The sequence below is a fragment of the Schistocerca nitens genome, chromosome 11 (genome assembly GCF_023898315.1).
Source record: "Schistocerca nitens isolate TAMUIC-IGC-003100 chromosome 11, iqSchNite1.1, whole genome shotgun sequence".
In the NCBI taxonomy this organism is placed as follows: Eukaryota; Metazoa; Arthropoda; class Insecta; order Orthoptera; family Acrididae; genus Schistocerca; species Schistocerca nitens.
Genome location: NC_064624.1, coordinates 16,310,742 through 16,331,712, shown reverse-complemented (window position 1 = coordinate 16,331,712; position 20,971 = coordinate 16,310,742). Strand labels below are relative to the sequence as shown.

General features: G+C 42.8%; 1 protein-coding gene across 3 annotated transcripts in view; it reads left to right on the top strand.

Moving 5' to 3' along the window:
• LOC126213114 (uncharacterized) overlaps window positions 1–20,971 on the top strand; it is a 282,224-nt gene that overhangs the window by 47,548 nt on the left and 213,705 nt on the right. For all 3 annotated transcript variants that reach the window (XM_049940715.1, XM_049940717.1, XM_049940716.1), the window contains exon 6: window positions 15,002–15,088. In XM_049940715.1, coding sequence (XP_049796672.1) covers window positions 15,002–15,088 — 87 coding nt within the window. The remainder of the gene's footprint in view (window positions 1–15,001; window positions 15,089–20,971) is intronic.

The window sequence follows — 20,971 nt, the reverse complement described above, 5'->3', positions numbered from 1 at the left end:
ACCCACATGTATTTAGTAATTATTCACCTAAGATAATTATGTACATTGTTTTTATATTAAAGAAATCATGTTATTGCTTACAAGGGAACCTCCCCATCGCACCCCCCTCAGATTTAGTTATAAGTTGGCAGAGTGGATAGGCCTTGAAAAACTGAACACAGATAAATCGACAAAACAGGAAGCAGTTGTGTGGAACTATGAAAAAATAAGCGAAATATACAAACTGAGTAGTCCATGTGCAAGATATGCAACTTCAAGGGTCATGCGCGGTCAGGAGTGCCATGGTCCTGTGGTTAGCATGAGCAGCTGCGGAACGAGAGGTCCTTGGTTCAAGTCTTCCCTTGAGTGAAAATTTTAATTTTTTGTTTTCAGACAATTATTATCAGTCCATCCGATGCGATCATTTTTTTGGGAGTGACAATCACGTCCACAAGAAAACCTAAATCGGGCAAGGTAGAAGAATCTTTTTACCCAATCGCCAAGTGTACAAGTTAGGTGGGTCGACAACATATTAGTGTCATGTGACGCACATACCGTCACCAGTATCGTATAGAATATATCAGACGTGTTTTCCTGTGGATGAATCGGTTGACCTATGACCTTGCGATCAAATGTTTTCGGTTCCCATTGGAGAGGCACGTCCTTTCGTCTACTAATCGCATGGTTTTGTGGTATGGTCGCAAAACACAGACACTAAACTTATTACAGTGAACAGAGACGTCAATGAATGAACGGACAGATCATAACTTTGCGAAAATAAAGAATGTAAATATTTCACTCAAGGGAGGACTTGAACCAAGGACCTCTCGTTCCTCAGCCGCTCACGCTAACCATGGGACCACGGCGCTCCTGAACTCTCATTCTCCTTGTTGTTGCCTATGTTGCGGAAGGACTACTCAGTTTGTATATTTTGCTTATTTTTTTCATAGTTCCACACAGCTTCTTCCTGTTTTCTCGATTGATCTGTGTTCAGTTTTTCAAGGCCTATCCACTGTTCCAACTTATAACTAAATCTGAGGGGGGTGCGATGGGGAGGTTCCCTTGTTAGAACAGTGAACTGCCTCATACTTGCCTACTTTTACTTAACATTTCACGCTTGTGAAAAAGAACTTTTGAGATCTAGGAAAACCTATTGGTATCACATAACGTTAGACATCTACTCAAATACATATTAAAATGCTAAACTTTTGAAAAGGGAAATTTTTGATCAAGAACTATCCAAGGATCAAGTGCTTTATGAAATCTTTGGTACAGACACTGCCGTAAATCCTAGCTGCAACAATTGCATTCCAGTGTACACATGATAGTAATAGAAAGATTCCTGGATGCAAGCTGTTACACAGAAATTCACACTGTGCAAAAAATGAAACAAAATACATTACATAAATGTGAATTTAGAGCAAAAAAGAGATTGTTAGAAAAGACTTCAAGTACTGTTACATGCCAGTTAGCACCTAGAAGACAGAATATGTATGGAGCATGAAAGTGAAGTAAATGACTTTTTCATTTCTGGTGCAGAGCAACACTGACTTTCTGGTGTGTGACTGACTCATAAAGAAAGAAGAGGATACAAAAGATCAAAAGGTAGTCCATGAACCTGAAGACAGACTTAACTGAGGGCTATAATGTGGTATTGTTCAGTGGGAACTGGCTGTGCTATGAAGGAAGTGATTTGTTGTTGTTGTTGCACTGTTATCTTCCATTTGAAAACTAGTATGAAGCAGCAATCAATGCTATTTGTGGTATACAACACAAATGAACACTTGTTTTTGCGATATTTTTGACGGCACAATGTAAATTGTGAAACTGCCCACAGGCGATACGAGGTCAGTAGTGTAACAATGCCCAAATCCAAAGGCTGCACAATAAATAACAGTTAATAGCACGGCATAGACTGAGGCTGGGAGATTCACTTTGCTTAGATGTAGACAAGTGTAGACATCACTGATTGTGGTGCTAGTTGTGAGTCAGAGCACGCAGCCAATGTTGTAGACTCATGCTGGAGGCCAATGGTGGAGCCTCCGGTGTCAGTCCCTGCATCTGCAGCTAGCGAGCCTTAGCTCAGTGCATCAAGTAACATCTGTGGTATGCCAGCATAGCCTGTTGCATGTGCAGCCAGTGAATCGTACAGATATGGAGTGATGCAGATGGCGAAAGGTAGTGATAACTGTTGGGCTACCATACTCCTCCCTTTCGGGGGGGGGGGGGGGGGGGGGGTGTAGAGCGGCAGCTCTCCTGTGGCTGGGCCCATGCAGAGTGAAGAATGAGATGTGCAACCTCTGTCTCTTCGGCAGCCCCCATGGCTCCAGCTCCACGAGCCTCCCAATCTGTGGACACTCTGACGTAGGGCTGAATGTGGCCTAACTGGGGGTGGCTGCCCCAAGTGGGAAATGGTGGGAACAAGGGTGAAATGGTGGATTCTGGAGGTGAAATCGTAATGATGTCTGGGCTCCACAGTGGTGGACGCTCTGCTGGTGCACCCTGCAGGGGTATACCCAGCTGCAGTAGCTTGATCCAAAGCATTGGTCTGCCCAGGGGTGGGGAAGCCACTGGCGAGGCCAGGCTCTCCCCCTGTAGTTGTTGTCGCCTGGAACAAATAACTGTGGAATTAGAGGGGTTGGATGGAGAAGGATGGGGGGCCTCAAGGATAACCTCTAGTTCAGCTGGAGTACAGGAAAATAGGGCGTTGTGGAAGGAATTGGGGGGGGGGGGAGCAACAGACTGGGGGGCATAGTTGCATAGCCAGAGCTGGTTTTGGTGTCAAGTGATGGTTGTGTCTCTGGTATGGAGTGTAAAAACCAGTTACACCCATAGCTGATGATCGGTGCTGGGAGCCCACTGATGTTGGTGGCTGAATCCCAAGGCCCACACACGATTCATGCTGGAACCTTGAAGAGGGGGGAGAAATGATGTTCATATCCATATAAGAGCTCCAACAGTTTCTTGTCACCAAATGACATTGCCCTACACAATTTACAAAAATGTCAAGACGACTACTGTGGACATAACTTGAATGTACTTCATCTGCTGTTTGAATGTCCAAATGTACCTCTCTGTCTCTCCATTTGATTGGGAGTGAAAAGGAGGCAACCAGATGTGCTTCACTCTATTCTTAAGTGCAGAAATGCTCAAAGACTAGACTGTTGTCTGTCAGTAATGTCTGCAGTAGATCCTCAGTGGCGAAAATCTTAAAAAGAGTGTTGACACTGTGTATTCCAACATGATTGTACAGCAATTAGCATATATGAGAACCTGGAAAAAAAGTCAATGACGTGAGCTACGTCGTATTCTTGAATGGGCATGAATGTTCGAGGTATACTACTTCCTGAAGTTTGGCAGTGGCTAGCCAAAGTTAAAAAAAATCCTTGTGTGTGGCCACTTGCTGTTTTGCACATTTGGTGTATTGACAGGTGGGTTTCACTGTCTTGGTCAGTACCTGACCACTAAGCCTAGTGCTGTGTGAGCAGCTTGGTCTTGGAAGCATCCCAATGCCCCTGATGCAGCAACTGTTAAATCTGTTGTCATAAGACTGGTGGAATTGAGTGTGCAGTGTGTGTGCAGTCATCTATAAGTTATGGCTCATGTCGGCATAGTGAGTCTCAAGCAAAGGATTCTTCTACTCTGTGATTGTCTGGGCTGCAGATTTATCGACCTGCATTATCGGTTGGGGATTTGTAGGACTCCCCTTGATAAGTCAGGGGTACAGTACACAAAGGAAGCAGCTACTCGGGTAGCAGAGTACTTGCGGAATGCACATGAAAGTGTTTTAGGCAAGAAGCTAGTTTGAGGTACTCCAGTGAACACTCATTAGTCGATAAGCAGCAAGGGAAGTCAGAGAAAAAACACTTAGACTGTCAAAATTTTATCAGTAAATTGTTGCAGTATTTGTAACAATGTTCCCAAATTTAATGCCCTCCAGGAAATCTCTTGCACTCAAATTATTGTTGGGACCAAGATCTGGCTGAAACCTGAAGTGGAGAGCTCTGGGGTATGTAGCAAGTCATGGAATATACATCACAAAGATGTTGGCATGTGCAGAAAGGTTAATTGCATTGATACCTGCACCCTTATTCTGGCTTTTGCAGGAGATATTGTCCCAGAGAAGGTAAAGGTTATTTGTTATCAGTGTGGCGTGAAGTTGTATGTCCTGCCACCCATGAGGTGCTTTCAGTTCTTATGTTGGTGCCTGTCTTCTCGACATATGGTGGACCTTCTATGCAGTGAATGTGGACACACACTCCATGAGGGGAGCCCCTGTATTCCCTCACCTGTGTGTGTGTTAATTGTCACACCACCACTCTCCATGCTCACCCAGTTGTCCGGCTCATAAGAAAGAAAAGGAAATCCAGAAGTATAAGTCCCTTGATCATTAATCTTACACTGAGGCTCATCAAAAATAGGACGTGACTTTACCGTGTGTCCATCCTTTCCCCCTCCTCCCTCTCACTTACCCAGTCCCATCTCTCTCCCTCCTCTCCCCCTCCCTGTGGTTCCCATGTCATTGTCCATCAGTGCCCGCAGGTGATAGGGGTGCTTTCTGAAGCTGCTCCCCCCCCCCCCCCCCCTCAGCATCTCTCAGGCTGGAGGCCTGTTGTGACAACTCGGCTCCAGGACACACAGTCTGTGCGCCCCAAAGTTGCATGCTCTCTTTCAATCCCAGATCTTGCAGAAGCTTGCTCTCCCTCTGTGCCCTGCCTTCCTCAACCTATGAAAGAGAAAAAGAAGAATGTAAGTCCCAGGACAAGGCCCCCCGGTGCCCCCACGGGTGCCATCTCCCCCCCCCCCCTCCACCCGCACCCTGAATCTGACCTCTTATTTATGGATGTCACCTCGTCCTCCTTGGTGATAGATGGTGATCCATTGGTGAGGTTGGCTGCAGTCTGTTTGCTTCCCGTTTGGATACCAGCTCTGTGCTTGTTCAATGGAACTGTAATGGATACTACTATCATCTCCTAGAATTGTAATCTTTTATTGCCTTTTACTTGGCAGCTTGTGTCGTGCTCCAGGAATCTCATTTTACTGATGCTCCCATACCAAACTTTCGTGGGTTCTGAGCTTTCTGTTGGAACCAGGTCGGCTCTTTGAGGGCTTCTGGTGGCGATTGCATGTTGGTTCGTATGGATAATGTTTCTGTGTGGATTCCACTTTGTACCACATGGGAAGCAATTGCTTTCCGGGTCCACTTGGACTCTGCAGTCACGATTTGCAATCTGTACCTCCCTCCTGACAGACCACCTACATCTGCTGCCCTAACTGTCCTCCAGGAGCTCCCTCCCCCTCCATCCCTTCCTCCTCCTTGGGAATTTTTGACCAGTTTCTTGTGACCACAACCTGTGCCTTTTTATGATGGTTTCCTTACTTATTTTAGTGCCGCATATCGCACTTTTTCTGCCATTGGTCTTTCAGTCCCTTCCCCTCCCCTTCTTCCTTTTGTACATTGATCACCACATGATGACATCTGTGATAGTGACTACTTCCTATCGATTCTCTGTCAGGTTGCATTAATGAAGTCATCTGTGATCTGGGAAATATGACAATCTGTGGTGCCGCATTGCCGTTCACCTTCAGCCAGTTCCATGGTGGAGCACGGCCATTGCTACTGCTATCCGTGATCATCATCGCACCTTGCAACATCTTAAGTGGGATCCATCCTCCACCAGCCTTATTACCTTTACCTTTAAATCACTTCATGCCAAAGCCCTTTACTTAATTAAGCAGAGTGCATGGTTGTGCTGGGAAAGCTTTGTCTTCTCTCTAGGTTCTTGCGTCTCTTCGTCACGGGTGTGGGCTACACTTCACAACTTGTAAGGTTGTCAGTGGTAGTGTTCCAGTCCAGGCCTTGCTCTTCCAGGTGGCCTTTATACAGATCTGCCAGATCTCGCAGAACACCTCACAACCCATTTTGCGATGACATTGGCTTCAGCCTCTCACCTAGCCCCATTTCTCCTCTGGAAATAGCGGGCTGACACTTTCCTCTTACGTTTTACCCATTGTCAGGTGGAGCCGTACAGTAAACCGTTTACTGAATGGGAGCTTCTTCTGGCACTCTTATCTTGTCACAATTCAGTTCCTGGCCCTGATTCTTTCCATAACGACTTGTTTCAACACCTCAACCCTTCACAACAACAATGTCTCTTCCTGTTGTTTTACTGTATTTAGCTCCCAGGCATTTTCTCATCTCAATGGAGAGATAGTATTGTGGTTCGTGTCCTTAAGCCTGACAAGGGTCTGTCATCTCGTAATAGTTATCAGCCAATCAGCCCTCAATGTCACCTACAAATTACTAGAACAGATAGTGGCTTGTCGACTCAGTTGGGTTCTTGAATCTCGGGACCTTTTATCTCCTTACCAGTGCAACTGTTTGGGGGGGTTGGTCTTGACTGATCATCTGTTTTGATTGGAAACCCCAGTTCAGCAGGTCTTTTCTCAGCACTGCTATCTTATTGTAGTTTTCTTCGATCTTTGTAAGGCCTGTGACACAGCTTGGTGACATCAAATCGTCCTTATGCCCTCTTACCTTGTCACAATTCAGTTCCTGTCCCTGATTCCATCCATAACGACTTGTTTCAACATATCAACCCTTCACAACAACAGTACAACAGTGGGGTCTGTGCGCTCCCCCCCCCCCCCCCCCTCCTCCTCCTGATTTTTAGACACCAGTTCCTATCCCAATGGTCATTCAGAGTCTGGACTGGCACTGTTCTCCATGAACGCAGGAGGATGGTGTTCCACAGGGCTCCATAATATGTGTGCTTCTTTTTCTCATTGCTATTACTGTTGTGGCCTCTGCCAGACTGAGTGTCACCACTGATCTTTACTTGGATGATTTCTGTATTTGGGCTAGCTCCCACTTGGTGGCCTCTGTGGTACAGTAGCTCCAGGGTGCAATCCAGCATGCTTACACACACACACACACACACACACACACACACACTGTGCACGGTTTTCAGTTCTCTCCTCTTAATTTGAGGGTGGTGCACTTCTGTCATGATCCTATGGCGCATCCTGATCCAGAGCTCTACCTTGGCATCCAGCACCTGACCGTGCTCCCCCAGTTCTGTTCTTTTAGTCTTCTTTTCGACAACGAGCTTACTTGGTTGCCCCATATCTGTCACCTGGCTGTTTTTGTAAACTCATTGTCCTTTGCTTCCTTGCCCACACATCTTGGTGTGCAGATCGTTTAGCCATTCTCTGCCTTTACTGGGCATTAGTTCTGTCTTTTTTGGACCATGGCTGTCAAGTTTGAGTCAGCTGACCCTCCTATACTGCTCCTCTTGGACCCAGTTTACCATTGTGGTATGCGTTTGGTCACCAGTGCCTTTTATGCTAGTCCTGTCGATTGTCTTCTGGTGGACACTGGGATCCCTCCCCTTTCAATTCAGTGGTCCCAGCTCCTAGTTTCCTGTGACATCACTATCTGGCTCTTCTGCTGCTCACCCCTTCTATTCTATTCTTTTTGCAGCTTCGGGCTGTTGCTCTCTCACTGCCCACTCTTGAGTGCCTTTACTGGTTGGGCTCTGCCTCTCCTGTCTCTGCTGTGACTTCCATCTCCCCTCCTTGTCCTCTTCCCCACATTCTCTCCAGGCCACTCCCCCTTGGTTAGTTCCTCGGCCCCGGCTTTGGATGGATCTCTTCTGGGCGGTGAAGCCTCCATTGTTCCAATAGTGTTCTATTGTTTGTTCCGAATGCTCTTATGTGAGTTCCAGAATGCCATTGTTTTTTACACTGAAGGCTCTAAATCTGCCGATTGTGTGGGATATGCCTTTACATCTTCTGTTCACATGGAACACCATCTATTGCCTGCCACATGTGGGGTGTTTACTGCAGAATCGATGGACATCTATTAGGCCCTTTGCTCCATTAAACAGCTATCAGTTCCATGAGTTTTGTTATGTACGGACTCAGTGAGTGGCCTTCAGCCTATTGCTACCCTGTGGTCTCTGCCATCCACAACCTTCTTGCTTATCTTGGTGATGCTGCTGGTTTGATTGATTTCCTTTGGGTTCATTTTTATGTAGGTATCTCAGGTAATGAACTTGCTGATCATCTGGTTGGAGGCAGCCACGTGCCCTCCTCCTTCGCCACGCAGAGTGGCCATGCCATTTGAGGTGTCATGCCACGGACTGCATGGCTTCTCCCGCCGGAGGTTCGAGTCCTCCCTCAGGCGCATGTGTGTGTGTGTGTGGGGGGGGGGGGGGGGTGGGGGGTTTGCATAAGATAGTTTAAGAAGTATGTAAGTCTAGGGAACAATGACCTCAGCATTTTGGTGCCTTAGGAATTCAAACATATTTATTTACCCCTTTCTTCCCTCCCTCCCCCCCCCCCCACACCCATTTTCCATGTCGCCTCTGAGGGCAAATTTGTGGCTTTATATAAAATCTCATTTTGCTCAATCATTGGCTGATTCTTGGGAGGCTATCTCCCTGTCTAATAAACTTCATGCAGTCAAGGAGACGCCAGCCATGTAGCATTCTTCCCTCTGCCTCCCCCTGTGGGAATCTACCATCCTTGGCCATCTTCCTGTTGGCCATACTAGGGTGACCCATGGTTTTTTACTCCGCACTGGCCCCTTATTCAGCTTGCATTGATCACATTTCTCTCACCCAGTGCAAAGTCCCAAGCAACTGAAATAGAACACAGACGACACCTGTGTATAAGAAGGGCAAAATAACACACATGAAATTACAGGCCAATATCCTTAACATTGGTTTGCTGCAGAATTGTTGAACATGTTCTCAGTTCGAATATAATAAATTTTCTTGAGACTGAGACGCTTACATCCATGAATGAGCATGATTTTAGAAATCGTCACCTGGGCGAAGCTCAGCTTGCCCTTTTCTCACATGATATTCTGCAAACTGTGGATGAAGGACAACAGGCAATTCCATTTCTAAATTTCCAGAAAGCGTTTGAGACAGTGCCCCGTTGCAGGCTGTTGATCAAGGGATAAGCATATGGAATAGCTTCACAGATACTTGAGTGGCACAAAGACTTATTAAGTTACATTACCCAGGATGTTGTCTTCGATGATGAGTGTGTGTCAGAGACAAGGGTATTGCCATGAGTGCCCCAGGGAAGTGTGATAGAACTGCTGTTCTTGTTTATATACATAAAAGATTTGGCAGACAGGGTGGACTGTGGTTGTTTGGCGATGATGCTTTGGTGTACGGTAAGGTGTTGAAGTTGAGTGACTGTAGGAGGGTACAAGATGACTTGGACAAAATTTCTAGTTGGTGTTTTGAATGGCAGCTACCTCTAAATGTAGAAAAATTTAGGTTGAAGCAGATGGGTAGGAAAAACAAACCCATAATGTTCGAATAGAGCATTAGTAATGTTCTGCTGGACCCAGTCACATCGTTTAACTATCCGGGTGTAATGTCGCAAAGCGATATGAAATGGAATGAGCATATGAAGATTTATGGTAGGAAAGGTGAATGGTGGACTTCGATTTATTGGAAGAATTCTAGGAAAGTGTGGTTCATCTGTAAAGGAGATGGTATATAGGACACTAGTGTGACCTATTCTTGAGTACTGTTATAATGTTTGGAATCTATACCAGGTCAGATTAAAGGAAGACAGAAAAGCAATTCAGAGGCGTTCTGCTTTCCCTCATTCTGTTTGCGAGTGGAACAGGAAAGGAAATGGCTAGTAGTGGTATGGGGTACCCTCTGCCACATATCTTAAGGTGGACTGCGGAGTATCGATGTAGGTCTGGATGTTGATCAACACACAGTGTAGTATGGACTGTGGTCAACAATCAGCTAGAAGCAAATGATGCCATGGCCAATAGTAATACCAAAAAGGAGTAGATTGTTGCCTGAGTGGTCACTCCATCTACACTTTCAAGATGGTGCTACGAACTTCTTTAACAATGGCATCTGCATCTGTGGCAGCACTGATGTGGGCTTCCATAATGGGGAAAGTTGTTGTGGTTTGTCATTCAGGTGGAAGCAAAGAATTTCCTGTTGATCAAACATGTACTCCAGACCCATGGTAGTTGGGAAAGTGAATCCATATTTATACACTGGAATGTTTTTCTGAAGTGGATTTCATAGGTGTATCTTGAGAGGAATAATGCCCAACTCTGGAGCCAATGAGCAGTATGACCTGGGAAATGAACATTTGAGTTGAACAGTGAGATCAGCGGCTTATGGTCTGTTACCAGGTAGAACTTTGTTCCATAAAGAGAGAAATGAAATATATTCAAAGTGAATATAGTAACTAGTCCATCCTTTTCAATTTGAGTGTATTTCATTTCTGCTGAGGTGAGGGTTTGTGAAATGTAAGTGATGTGGTGCTCTGAACTGGCAGCTTCTTGGTGATTGAAGACAGCCCCCACTCTGTTGTCTGATGCATCCACTGCCACCACTATCTGCTTCCTGGGTTGGAACATTGCTAAACAAGGAGCTGAGAGTAGGCACAGTTTGAGTTCCTGGAACTCCCTTTCACATGTGACCGGCCACATGAAAACTTCCAGCTTCTTACACAAGTGATGTAATGGATAAGCTGTCAGAGATGCCACTGGAATGCATTTTCCATAATATGTAATTTTTTCAATAAAGGTCAGGAGTTGCTTGAGGTTCACCGGCTGAGGCATAAATGCAGTCACTTGGACGTTTTTCTGCATTCACTTGGACGTGTTTCTGCATTGGCAACATACCTGCTGAGAAAGGATGTGGCCCAAATACTCCAGTGAAGACTGTGAAAATTCTTATTTGCTGAGATTTCACTTTAATCCTGCCTCCTGCAAAACAAAACAAAAAAATGTAACTGCAGATTCACTAAATGTTACTTGGTGGCATTTCAAAAATGTCATCCAATTAGTTAATGCAATCTGGCACATTGTGAAGCAACTGTTCCAGGAACCTCTGGAAAATTGCTGGGCCACCAGAGACCCTGATTGCAAACGACTTATATTTGTATAAATCATGCGGTGTACTAATCATCAATATCTTCTGGGAACATTCATGTGATGGGAGCTGTAAGTACACCTTGGTGAGGTCAGTTTAGGAGTAGTAGTGTCCACCCACCAGCTTTGCATACAGTTCCTCTGGCTTTGGAATGGGTTGTGTGTCAACATCAGCTTGAGCAGTCACTGTGAACTTGAAGTCCCTGCACAGTCTGAGTTTACCGTATGGTTTCCTGATGACAGCCAGGAGAGTAGCCCACGATCACATCCAATCCCTGCAGCCTGTCTAATTCAGCCTTGACTGGTCCCAGAGAACCAGTGCTACAGACCGAGAACGAAAAAAGCTAGACTGTGCTGTATGTTTCAGTGAAATGTGAACTTCAGAATTCTTCACTTTTCCTAGAACAGAAGAAAAAGCATTGCGGAATTTGGTGCAGAGCATGTCTAGTTGTGGATAAGGAACATTCTCGGAGGCCAGGTTTACTATGTTATTGAAGGAAAATCCAAAAGACATAAATGTGTCCAGATTGAGAAAGTTCACTATCAGCACTGTTTATGACTAATAAAATTATATCCCTGGTTATATTTTTGTAAATGGCTTCTGTGATAAATTGACCTTTTAATGGACTATGTTGCTTGTTGTAATTTACCAACTGTTGAACTAATGGAGTAAGTACACATATCACTAACTGCAAATATGTTTGAAAATTTGAGACAGGTGGTGGCCCCTATATTGACTTGAAAGTTGACTGTCTTGCCAGCCACCCACAGTGAAATGAGCAGTTTATTGGAGGAACATCCGAGAGTGGGTGGTGCAGAATGTGTAACATTAACGTCCATTTCACCTTGTGATTGTGAGATACGAATATCCACCCAACCAATATTCATTTCTAGGATGCTTATGAAAACAGTTTGGGCAGGCTGGTGCAACCTGGGTGGCAGAGGGACACATGTGGTATTGTTTTTATACTGCCATGATATCGCCTTGGCTGCTGAATACTTCATGTGTTTGGGTTCACTGTTCACCATGGCAGTGTCCACCCAGGAATCTTAAGTGATGGCCAATTGTTTCTGTGACTTCATAGGGCTGTGCTGAACACATCATCTCATCAAACAAAAGGTCATAAAACTGTAAAGTTTTCAATTGAAACTAGTTATTGGGTGCTGCATGGACAATTGTGCCTCTTATTGTGTCTTCTGCATAAGACTTCTTGGTGGTAGGTGTAAAAACATTTGCATTGGTGACTGATCCCCTGGAGTTCGGTGCCCAAGGTAGATAGGACTGACTCAGTTACTTGCAACATAGGTAAAACTTAAGGTGAGCAGAAATCACATGGCAATGTCTTTGTTAAGTGCTCAGAAAAGAACAAATTTCTTTGAAAGTCAGTTTTATCAGATTCCATCAGAGGGGCCAGTTTGTGGGAGAGTCGATGATAAGAAGAGGGATTTAGCACTATCATAGTTGTTTACCTTAAACTTATTAGAAAGCTGTTGCAGTCCCAGGCTTCCAGTTTTTCCTTGCACAGTGTGAAGAGCGAAGGATTGATCACAAGCTGTTGGAATACTCTGGCCAGGAGGTCTCCCATTCATTGTTAACTTTCAACTTGATGAGCCATCAGCTGTTGCATAACAGCTGCAAGAAGTGGCTTAGCCATGGTGACTTTAAAGAAGTAAATGTCAGGGACTATGAAGTACAATTAGTCCATAGGTCACAGAAAAGACCACAGTCCTAAAGTGTCAGGGAAGTTCCAGAAGTCACATGCCAAGTTTTCACAGTTTGAGCAATGGAACACACTCAAGTTAAGTCCACAGTGTCAGTTTTGTTGTGGTACATAATACAAGTGAACACAGGTTTTTGTAATCTTTTTATTAATGGATTAAAACAGTCAACAGCACAATGTATAATTATTAAACTACCTGGAGGTGATACAATATCCAAATCTTGAGGGCTGCACAATAAGTAACAGTCCACAGTATGGCATAGACTGAAGGCGGGGAGGTTCACGTTGACCAAGACGTAGACAAGTGTTGACATCACTGATGTTGGTGGTGTTAGTTCTGAGTCTTTAAACACTGCCAGTGTTTTAGATCTGCCCTGTAGACAGAAAATGGAGCCTCTGGTGTTGATATCTGCATCAACAGGGCAGCCTTATGTCAGTGTATCGATCAACATCTGTATTATGCCGATGCGGGCAGTTGCACGTGCATCTGGAGCAGCATACGGATCTTGAATGACGCAGATGGCAAAAGATAGTGGTAACACTTGGTTTATCACACTCATCTATCAGTTTCATAAGTCTCTCTTGCAAAATACTGGTACAAATTATTTGTGGAAGAATGGGAGAACTGATAGAAGTTGAACTTGAAGATCAGTTTGGGTTTAGGAAAAGTGTAGAAACTTATGGCACAATACTGCCCATGACTAATTTTGGGAGGTAGGTTAGAGAAAGGCAAACCTATGTATACAGTGTTTGTACATTTTGATAAATCTCGCAATTGTTGACTGCAATACAATCTTTAAAATTTTGAATGTAGCAGGGAAGAAATGCAGAAAGAAAAAGGCTATTTACAACCTGTACAGGAACTACACTTCAACCACAAAAGTCAAAGTGTGTAAAAGAATTGCAGTGGTTGGGAAAGGAGTGAGACGGATATGTAGCCAATGTTATTCGGTATATACATTGAGCAAGCAATAAAAGGAAGCAAGGAGATATTTGTAAAGGAAATGACTGTTCTGGGAGAACAAATTAAAAATTGACATTGTAATTCTGTCAGAAACTGCCAAGGACTTTGAAGAATAGTTGAATGGAATGAATAGTGTCTGGAAAAGAGGTTATAAGTGGAATGTTAATAAAAGTAAAACATGGATGGTAGAATGAAGCTGAATTAAAACAGGTTGTGCTGGAGGAATTAGATTAGGGAATGCGACACTAAGCATAGCCAATTAGTTTTGTTATTTGGGCAGCAAAAATGGCAACAGTGTCTGAGGTAGGGAGGGTATAAAATGCTGACTGGCAGTAGCAAGAAAACTGTTTATGAAAGAGAGGAATATGTTGAAACTGAAAATAAAACTGTGTCTGCATTTGTTCTGCTGAGTTGTTTTCATTTTATGCACAATATTTTGCCAACCAACCTAGCAGTCTCCTTCAGACGCTGTAAATTTTAGTGTTATGTGTACTTGCTGCCTGGATCCTGCCATATGAGAAAGCCCAGAAGAACATAAATAATTGACCACACCAAGAAAACATGAGAGACCATACAATAAATTTGTTAGGCAATCTCTTCTGTAGATATTTATCTAGAGTGTAGCCTCATGCAGAAAAGATAAGCTGTTCATGCAGAGGCAGGATAGAAGCTTTTGAAATGCGAAACTGTAGAAGAATGGTAAAGGTTAGGTTGATAGATCACATAACTAATGGGTGCCATACCAAATTTAATTTGGGACGAAAAAATAGTGGTACAGCTTGACCAAAAGAAGGGATGATATGGCAGGACAGTGCCTTAGGCATCAAGGAATCATCAGTTTTGTAATGAAGGGAAATGGGACAGGGAGGGGGGTGGGTCGGACTTGTAGAGGGTGACCAAGACTTGGATTAGAGTAACCAGTCTGAAATGGATGTAGGTTACAGTAGTTACACAGATATAGAGCCGCTTGCACGATAGACTTGTGTGGAGAGCTGCATCAGACCATTTTCCAGTTTGAAGGCCACAAAGAAAACATGAAATTAGACTGTACGCAAATTTCTACCGGGTGTCTTAATTTTTCCTTCCCTTCCTTTTTGTGCTATCAAATTCCAGTCCCCACCCCCATGACAATTTAATGTTTGTCTCTGTTAAGTAACTGGGCATATTCTTTCATTTCATCACATGTTTTTTAAATCTCCAGCTGAACTAAATTGTAATGTCTTGTCTTGTAACTATCACTAGTGTCAGCAGTTGGTACTGTCCTGTGCTATACAGTGTCAGACTTTGTATTCAGCTTTCATAATCTGTATCATATTCATGCTTTTTCACATTATATGGCATAGGAAATATACATTTTAACTTTTCTTTGGCAGTTAAATGATGCCTATTTTTTTTTATTTTGTACAGATTATTGAAGATCTACTTGGTGTTTGCAAATTTTGTGAAATTGAAGACAGAGCACTGGTACTTGCATCACAATCACATGGCAGTAATGTAAGTAATAACATTGTCCTTGCAGATTTTCTTGTGTGGGGATAGGTTTACTGCCTGATTTGAGTGTTGTGGAAGTGCTGTGTGATGCATACAGCAGAAGGAAATATAGGTAACAGAGTTGTAGGAGTTAACATTAGTAGTTTTACATTATACTCCAGTCTTCAAGAGTTCACATATGACTGCACAAATGATGTCCAGACAGGGCTGAACAAAAGAAATGATTCTGTTAATGTTTGGTGCATCTAAAGTATTTGACTGCGTCAGTTGTAAAATTTTACTTGCAAAATTAAAATTTTGTAGCATTAATGGTACTTTGCATTGATAAAAGAAGCTGAGCATTCATATTTCTAAAGCATCACCATCTTTGATGCATCTCTTGTGCGGGACCTATTTCACCCATTGTGTACTACATTTTTTATTTTTTCAATTCTTGCATGTATGGGCTACAATTACACTATTGCCTTCATTCCATGTTACTTTTTATTTCACCAGTATTCCTTGATTCTGTAACACTCTTGCTAGTTCTTCTTTTGAGAATATTTGTTCTGGTCTTCTTGCTTTCTTGTCGAATAGTTTCCCCTTCTCACTTTTTTCCTCTGTGAATCTGTGTTTTCTGTACTTTCTGTACTGATCCCTCACTTCCCTAGGTATGTATGTACTCTTTTCTCTCATGAGACTTGTGATTTTCTGTTCCGGTATCTTTTTTCCAAACCGTAATGTGCCAGTAGCAAGTTGGCAATAACAGTATGAATAAGGATAGATTGCTACTCATCACACAGAGGATTCGTTGAGTGACGTCTCACCTCTAACCCCAATCCATTGCACCAATGGTCATATCACTTTTTGACATGGATGCAAGACCTGGCCATACAAGACCTATCCCTTACATCCTGCCACTACTACCCATTTCAGTCCTGTTACTGGCATATCCTACCTCATGAAAGACAGGATCACCTGTGAAAGCACTCATGGGGTCCATCAAATTAGCTCCAAACAATGTGCAGCATTCTATGTGGATATGAACATTAACAGTGTGTCTGTCTACTACAAGGGCACTACAGCATCTTCCCCCACCCCTATCACTGCTATCCCTTCTCCTCCCTAGTCCATGGCTTTCAGTAAATCTATTGAAGGACTTTTTCTAATAGTTAGTCTAATTTTAAATGTATCTTTCTTTTTTTTCTCTATGTGTGAACCTGTTTCTGCAGTTGTCTGTGCTGCATGAACATCAACATTTAACTACAATAGTTTAGTGTCTGAATTTCGCGTGCTGATATATAGGTATTTAGATTTGTAAGTATTCTGGTGTAATCTGTCTGTTTTTGGACATTTCTTAGACTTCTGTCTTCTTGTTGATGTTTGTGTTGAGACTTTCGCCTACGTGCTTGAAACGTTGAAATGTGTTTTCTTTACATGTTCCCGCATTTTGCATTGTCCAGGTTGGATATTTTGCCACTATGTTAATGGGCTCTGCCCATTAAAAATAAATTTTTAGTCCATCTTCCCTGCTGTTAGTTTTAGGGGTTCTGTTTGTTCAGTTCCAGTGTCCAGATTTTGTATGAAAAATACAAAAATTTTGCTGAAAGCGAGGCATTTGAATTTGGTCTCAGTCGCTCCACAGCCATGTTTGGTTCCTTTTGAGATATTGTGGTGATCCCTTTTTTCCCTTTTTTCTACTGTTCTCGATTACCTTTGCCAGCACACAGTTGCAGTCTTTGTTATTTTTGTCATTTGTAGAGGTGTGATTGCATAAACTCTTTCTTTTACTCCTGGAATGTTTGTCTGTGCTGCTCTCTGTAGCAGATAATTTAAAATGTAGTTGAACACCTAACTGCAGCTGTCTGGAGCCCTCTCATGTGCATTGATACTCTGCAAGCTAAGGGCCAACTCATACAAATACCTGGTTGTAATACTTTGTAGGAATGTGGAATGGAATGATCACATTGGCCCAATTGTGCATAAAGCAGGTGGCAGATATCAATTTATTTGTAGAATACGTGAGAAATTCAATCAGTCTACAAAGGAGATTGCTTACAAATCACTCGTGCAACCCATTCTAGAATATTGCTCAAGTGTGTGGCACCAAGTAGGACTAACAAGGGATATTGAACATATACAGAGAGGGGAAGCACAAATGGTGATAAGTTTGTTTGATCCATGGGAGAAACTGAACTGCAGGCTCTTGAAGGTAGATGTAAAGTATTCCAAGAAACCCAAATAATGAAGTTCAAAGACTTGGCTTTAATTGATGCCTCTAGGAATATACTAACCCCTCTCCTACATATCACTCCCATAGGGATTGTGAGAGTAAGGTTAATAACAGCATGCACAGAGGCTTTTACACTATCACTCTTCCCATGCTCCATATGTGAATGGAATGGGATAAAAATGCTAGTAGCTTGTGCAGTGGAATGTACCCTCTGTCATGTAGATGTAAGTGATGCAGTTAAAATAACTGTTCATGCAGAATTGACCATGTGAGGGCATAGTATTACTCCAAGTTCATCATCTACGTTTCATAACTCACTCCTCATACCTCACATGTAAATTATGTGAGGTTTAAGACCTCTTGAACTTGTTGCGAATGATCCTGTGTCTACAGGTCACTGGAACAAGATGCTGAATATTTTTCCATTGGAGTGTTGGGTTGAGGTGGTCATTGTGAACATGCTGCTCAGCCCTCATCTACCGGGCTCCCACACAATCATTCTTCCACACCTTTTATTGGTTGAGGCTTGTAGGCAATCTTTGCAAGGCATCTATAGTTGACAGACCTAAACCGTGTGAATAGTGCTTGTCCAGCAACACACAAGTTATGGAGCATATACTATCAGATCAGCCCCTCAGCTAGATAACAACTTTTGACTGGAGAAGAAGAGAATTTTCCATCCCAATGTTTACAGTGAAATATTTCAGAGCTGCATCTAGCAGATGGTTGCCTGCACAACCTTTCACTTTACACAGGAACGAAGATTTCCAGAGTTTACAACAGGTCTCCTAGACGCTCCCTTGGACAGGCAGTTTTGCCCTGATAAGGAGCTTAAGGGTCAGAGGCTGAATTTTTAAAAAGATTAAAACACTTCTGTTTTGAGGGCCAATGAACACTTACTATTACAATTTCAGAATTTTGAGTGTACTAGGAATAACAGCTGGCTTGTAGTGTTGGCTGTTGCCTATACAGATTAAACTCATAGACTCTTTAGACACATACAGCTGCAGGGCAGCACAATGAGATGTGGTGGGAAGTGGCTGTTTGTTGCTGGAGAGAGGCTTCATTGGTCTGGTAGCATGTGCCTTGGGCACTGATGGTACAAAGCTGTAAAACTCCACGTGGTGGCCATTACAGTGGACCATGGAAAAGTGTTATACAATAAAAGGATATAATTGAGAAGGAACTGCCTCCCACTGGTAGTCAGTGTCCCACGTTAAGCAGTTTCAAGCAATTTTGAATTTAGTTTCTGGCTTCTGTGAGTTATGCCGAAAAGGAAGGTCATATCATCTGAGGTGGAAGGGGCAATGTATTGATTCTTAATCAATAATTTGATTAGAATGTGAGTCTAGCCTTGCTCACAGGATTAATTAGAGTTAACCCATATTAGTCTCAATATGTTGGGTGAAGTAAATATTTCTTCTTAGTAGACTGAGAGCCAAAACAAAATGATAAAATCCTAAATGCATTGAAAAAATTATGAAAGTATTGCTGAAGGCAAGCTGCTCTAAGTTCTGTTGTGTGACAGTGCCATCAGGTTATGTTTCAGTTAAGTGAAGGAGCTTTAAGAAAGTAAAAACTGTGTAGTACCAAATATATAGGCAATATACTGACCACATTCACTAAGAAAGCTGTGTACTGACTAAACTGCAATATACGAGATATGTCCACAAAGTAAGAACCGCTTGGTTATATAAAACAAACGTGTACAGATGCAGAAAAAATATTTATTGTACAAAAATCTACAACTGTTAAACTACTTTTCTACGTAGCTTCCGAAATGTTGTAGGCACTTGTCATAGCATGGCACAAGTTTTTGTATGCCTTCTTCATAGAAGCCTGTGTATTCAATCTTGTGGTAACATGTTCTTTCAGCTCGTCATCATCGTTGAACTGTTAACCCACCAAGCACAGACTTTAAGTGTAAGAAGAGATGAAAGTTGCTAGGAGTGATGTCCGGGCTGTGCGGAGGATGATCAAAAGCGTCCCAGTGACATTCCTGTTACAGTTGTTTGGTCACATTTGCCATGTGAGGTCGGGCATTATTGTGGAAAGAAACAATACCTTTTGACAGTAATCTTGGTGCTTGTTCTGTATTGTGTGGCGCAATTTCTTAGTGGTCTCACAGTAACCATGTGCATTGATTGTTTGACCTTGTGGTAAGAAATCAATCGGTAAAACATGTTTCCTGTCCCAAGAAATAATGCACATGACTTATTGAGGTGTCAAGATTTGCTTAGGCTTAACCTTTGTTGGGGATGGAGTGTGCCTCTGTTCCATTGATTGCCATTTTGTTTCGGGGGTGTTGCACGATACCCAAGTTTCACCCCCCGTGACTATCCGACAAAGAAAACCATCGCCTTCTTCATTGTAGTGTGTCAAAAACTGAAGTGCACTGCCCATCCGTTACTTTTTGTGTTGTTCAGTAAGAATTTTTGGTACCCAACATGAGCAAAGTTATCGAAATTTCAGTTTTTCAATAACAATTTCATGAATTAGTGATTGTGAAATTTGCAAAACTTCATAGCAAGGGCACTAAGTGTAAATTTACAGTTGTGCATGATCTTCTCTTCAGTTGTGTGAACCAGTTCATCAGTAACCACTTGATCACATCCTTCATTGAACAGTTTGACCCATTTTCTAACCATTGAATCACTCATAACATTTTGTCCGTAAACCTTGCAGATTTGTCAATGAATTTCCTTTGGTTTAACTTTCTTTGCATTTAGAGAACGAATCACAGATCTGATTTCACACGCAGCGGCATTTTCAGTTGCGGCTGACATTATAAAGAAGCACAACAAAGCACACATTGACAGCAGAGATCTGAAAATGGCATACATGTCTTCTCCTGGAGTCAGAGTAACTGCCGCGCATGCTCGGAACTGCCATCGTAGCCCTGCCACGGGTAGAAATAGAAACAGAACTTACTTTGTGGATGACCCTCATATTATGCACACATTTAACATACTCCTCACTGATCTCAGAGATTCTGAGGGGTATGGCTGTAAAACTTTGACTATAGATCTGCTACTCTTGTGTATGAAACACGTAGTCAGTAAGATCTGTCATGATTTAGAGTGGGCCAACATTGGTAAGCCCACACAAGGGAAGCCATGTCACAGTGAATAAAATGGTTTACAATAAAAGTATAGAATCTTCTCTGTTTTTAATCCACTTCATTTCAAATATGACAATTGAGCTTTCGATAGCTATCCCCTCCATTGTCAGGATTAAGAAACCACTGACTACTATGGTTGGCGGGCTCTGGATACTGAAATAAAGCAAAGACAGATGCTTTGCGGGTGTAGGGAGGCAGGAGCGGTAGTTTCAAGCATGTCAGCCGCTCATGCCACAAGGCATCACTTGTCCTGTGGCAGACTAGAGCTGCTGTGAGATGAGCAACTTACCTTCCACACATGCATCAGTTTGGCCCTCTCTGATTGGTGCCAGATGCTGCAATCATATCTATATAAGATATATATAAGATTATATATATATGGTTATAATAGAGGGAAACATTCCACGTAGGAAAAATATATCTAAAAACAAAGATGATGTGACTTACCAAATGAAAGTGCTGGCAGGTCGACAGACACACAAACGAACACAAACATACACACAAAATTCAAGCTTTCGCAACAAACTGTTGCCTCATCAGGAAAGAGGGAAGG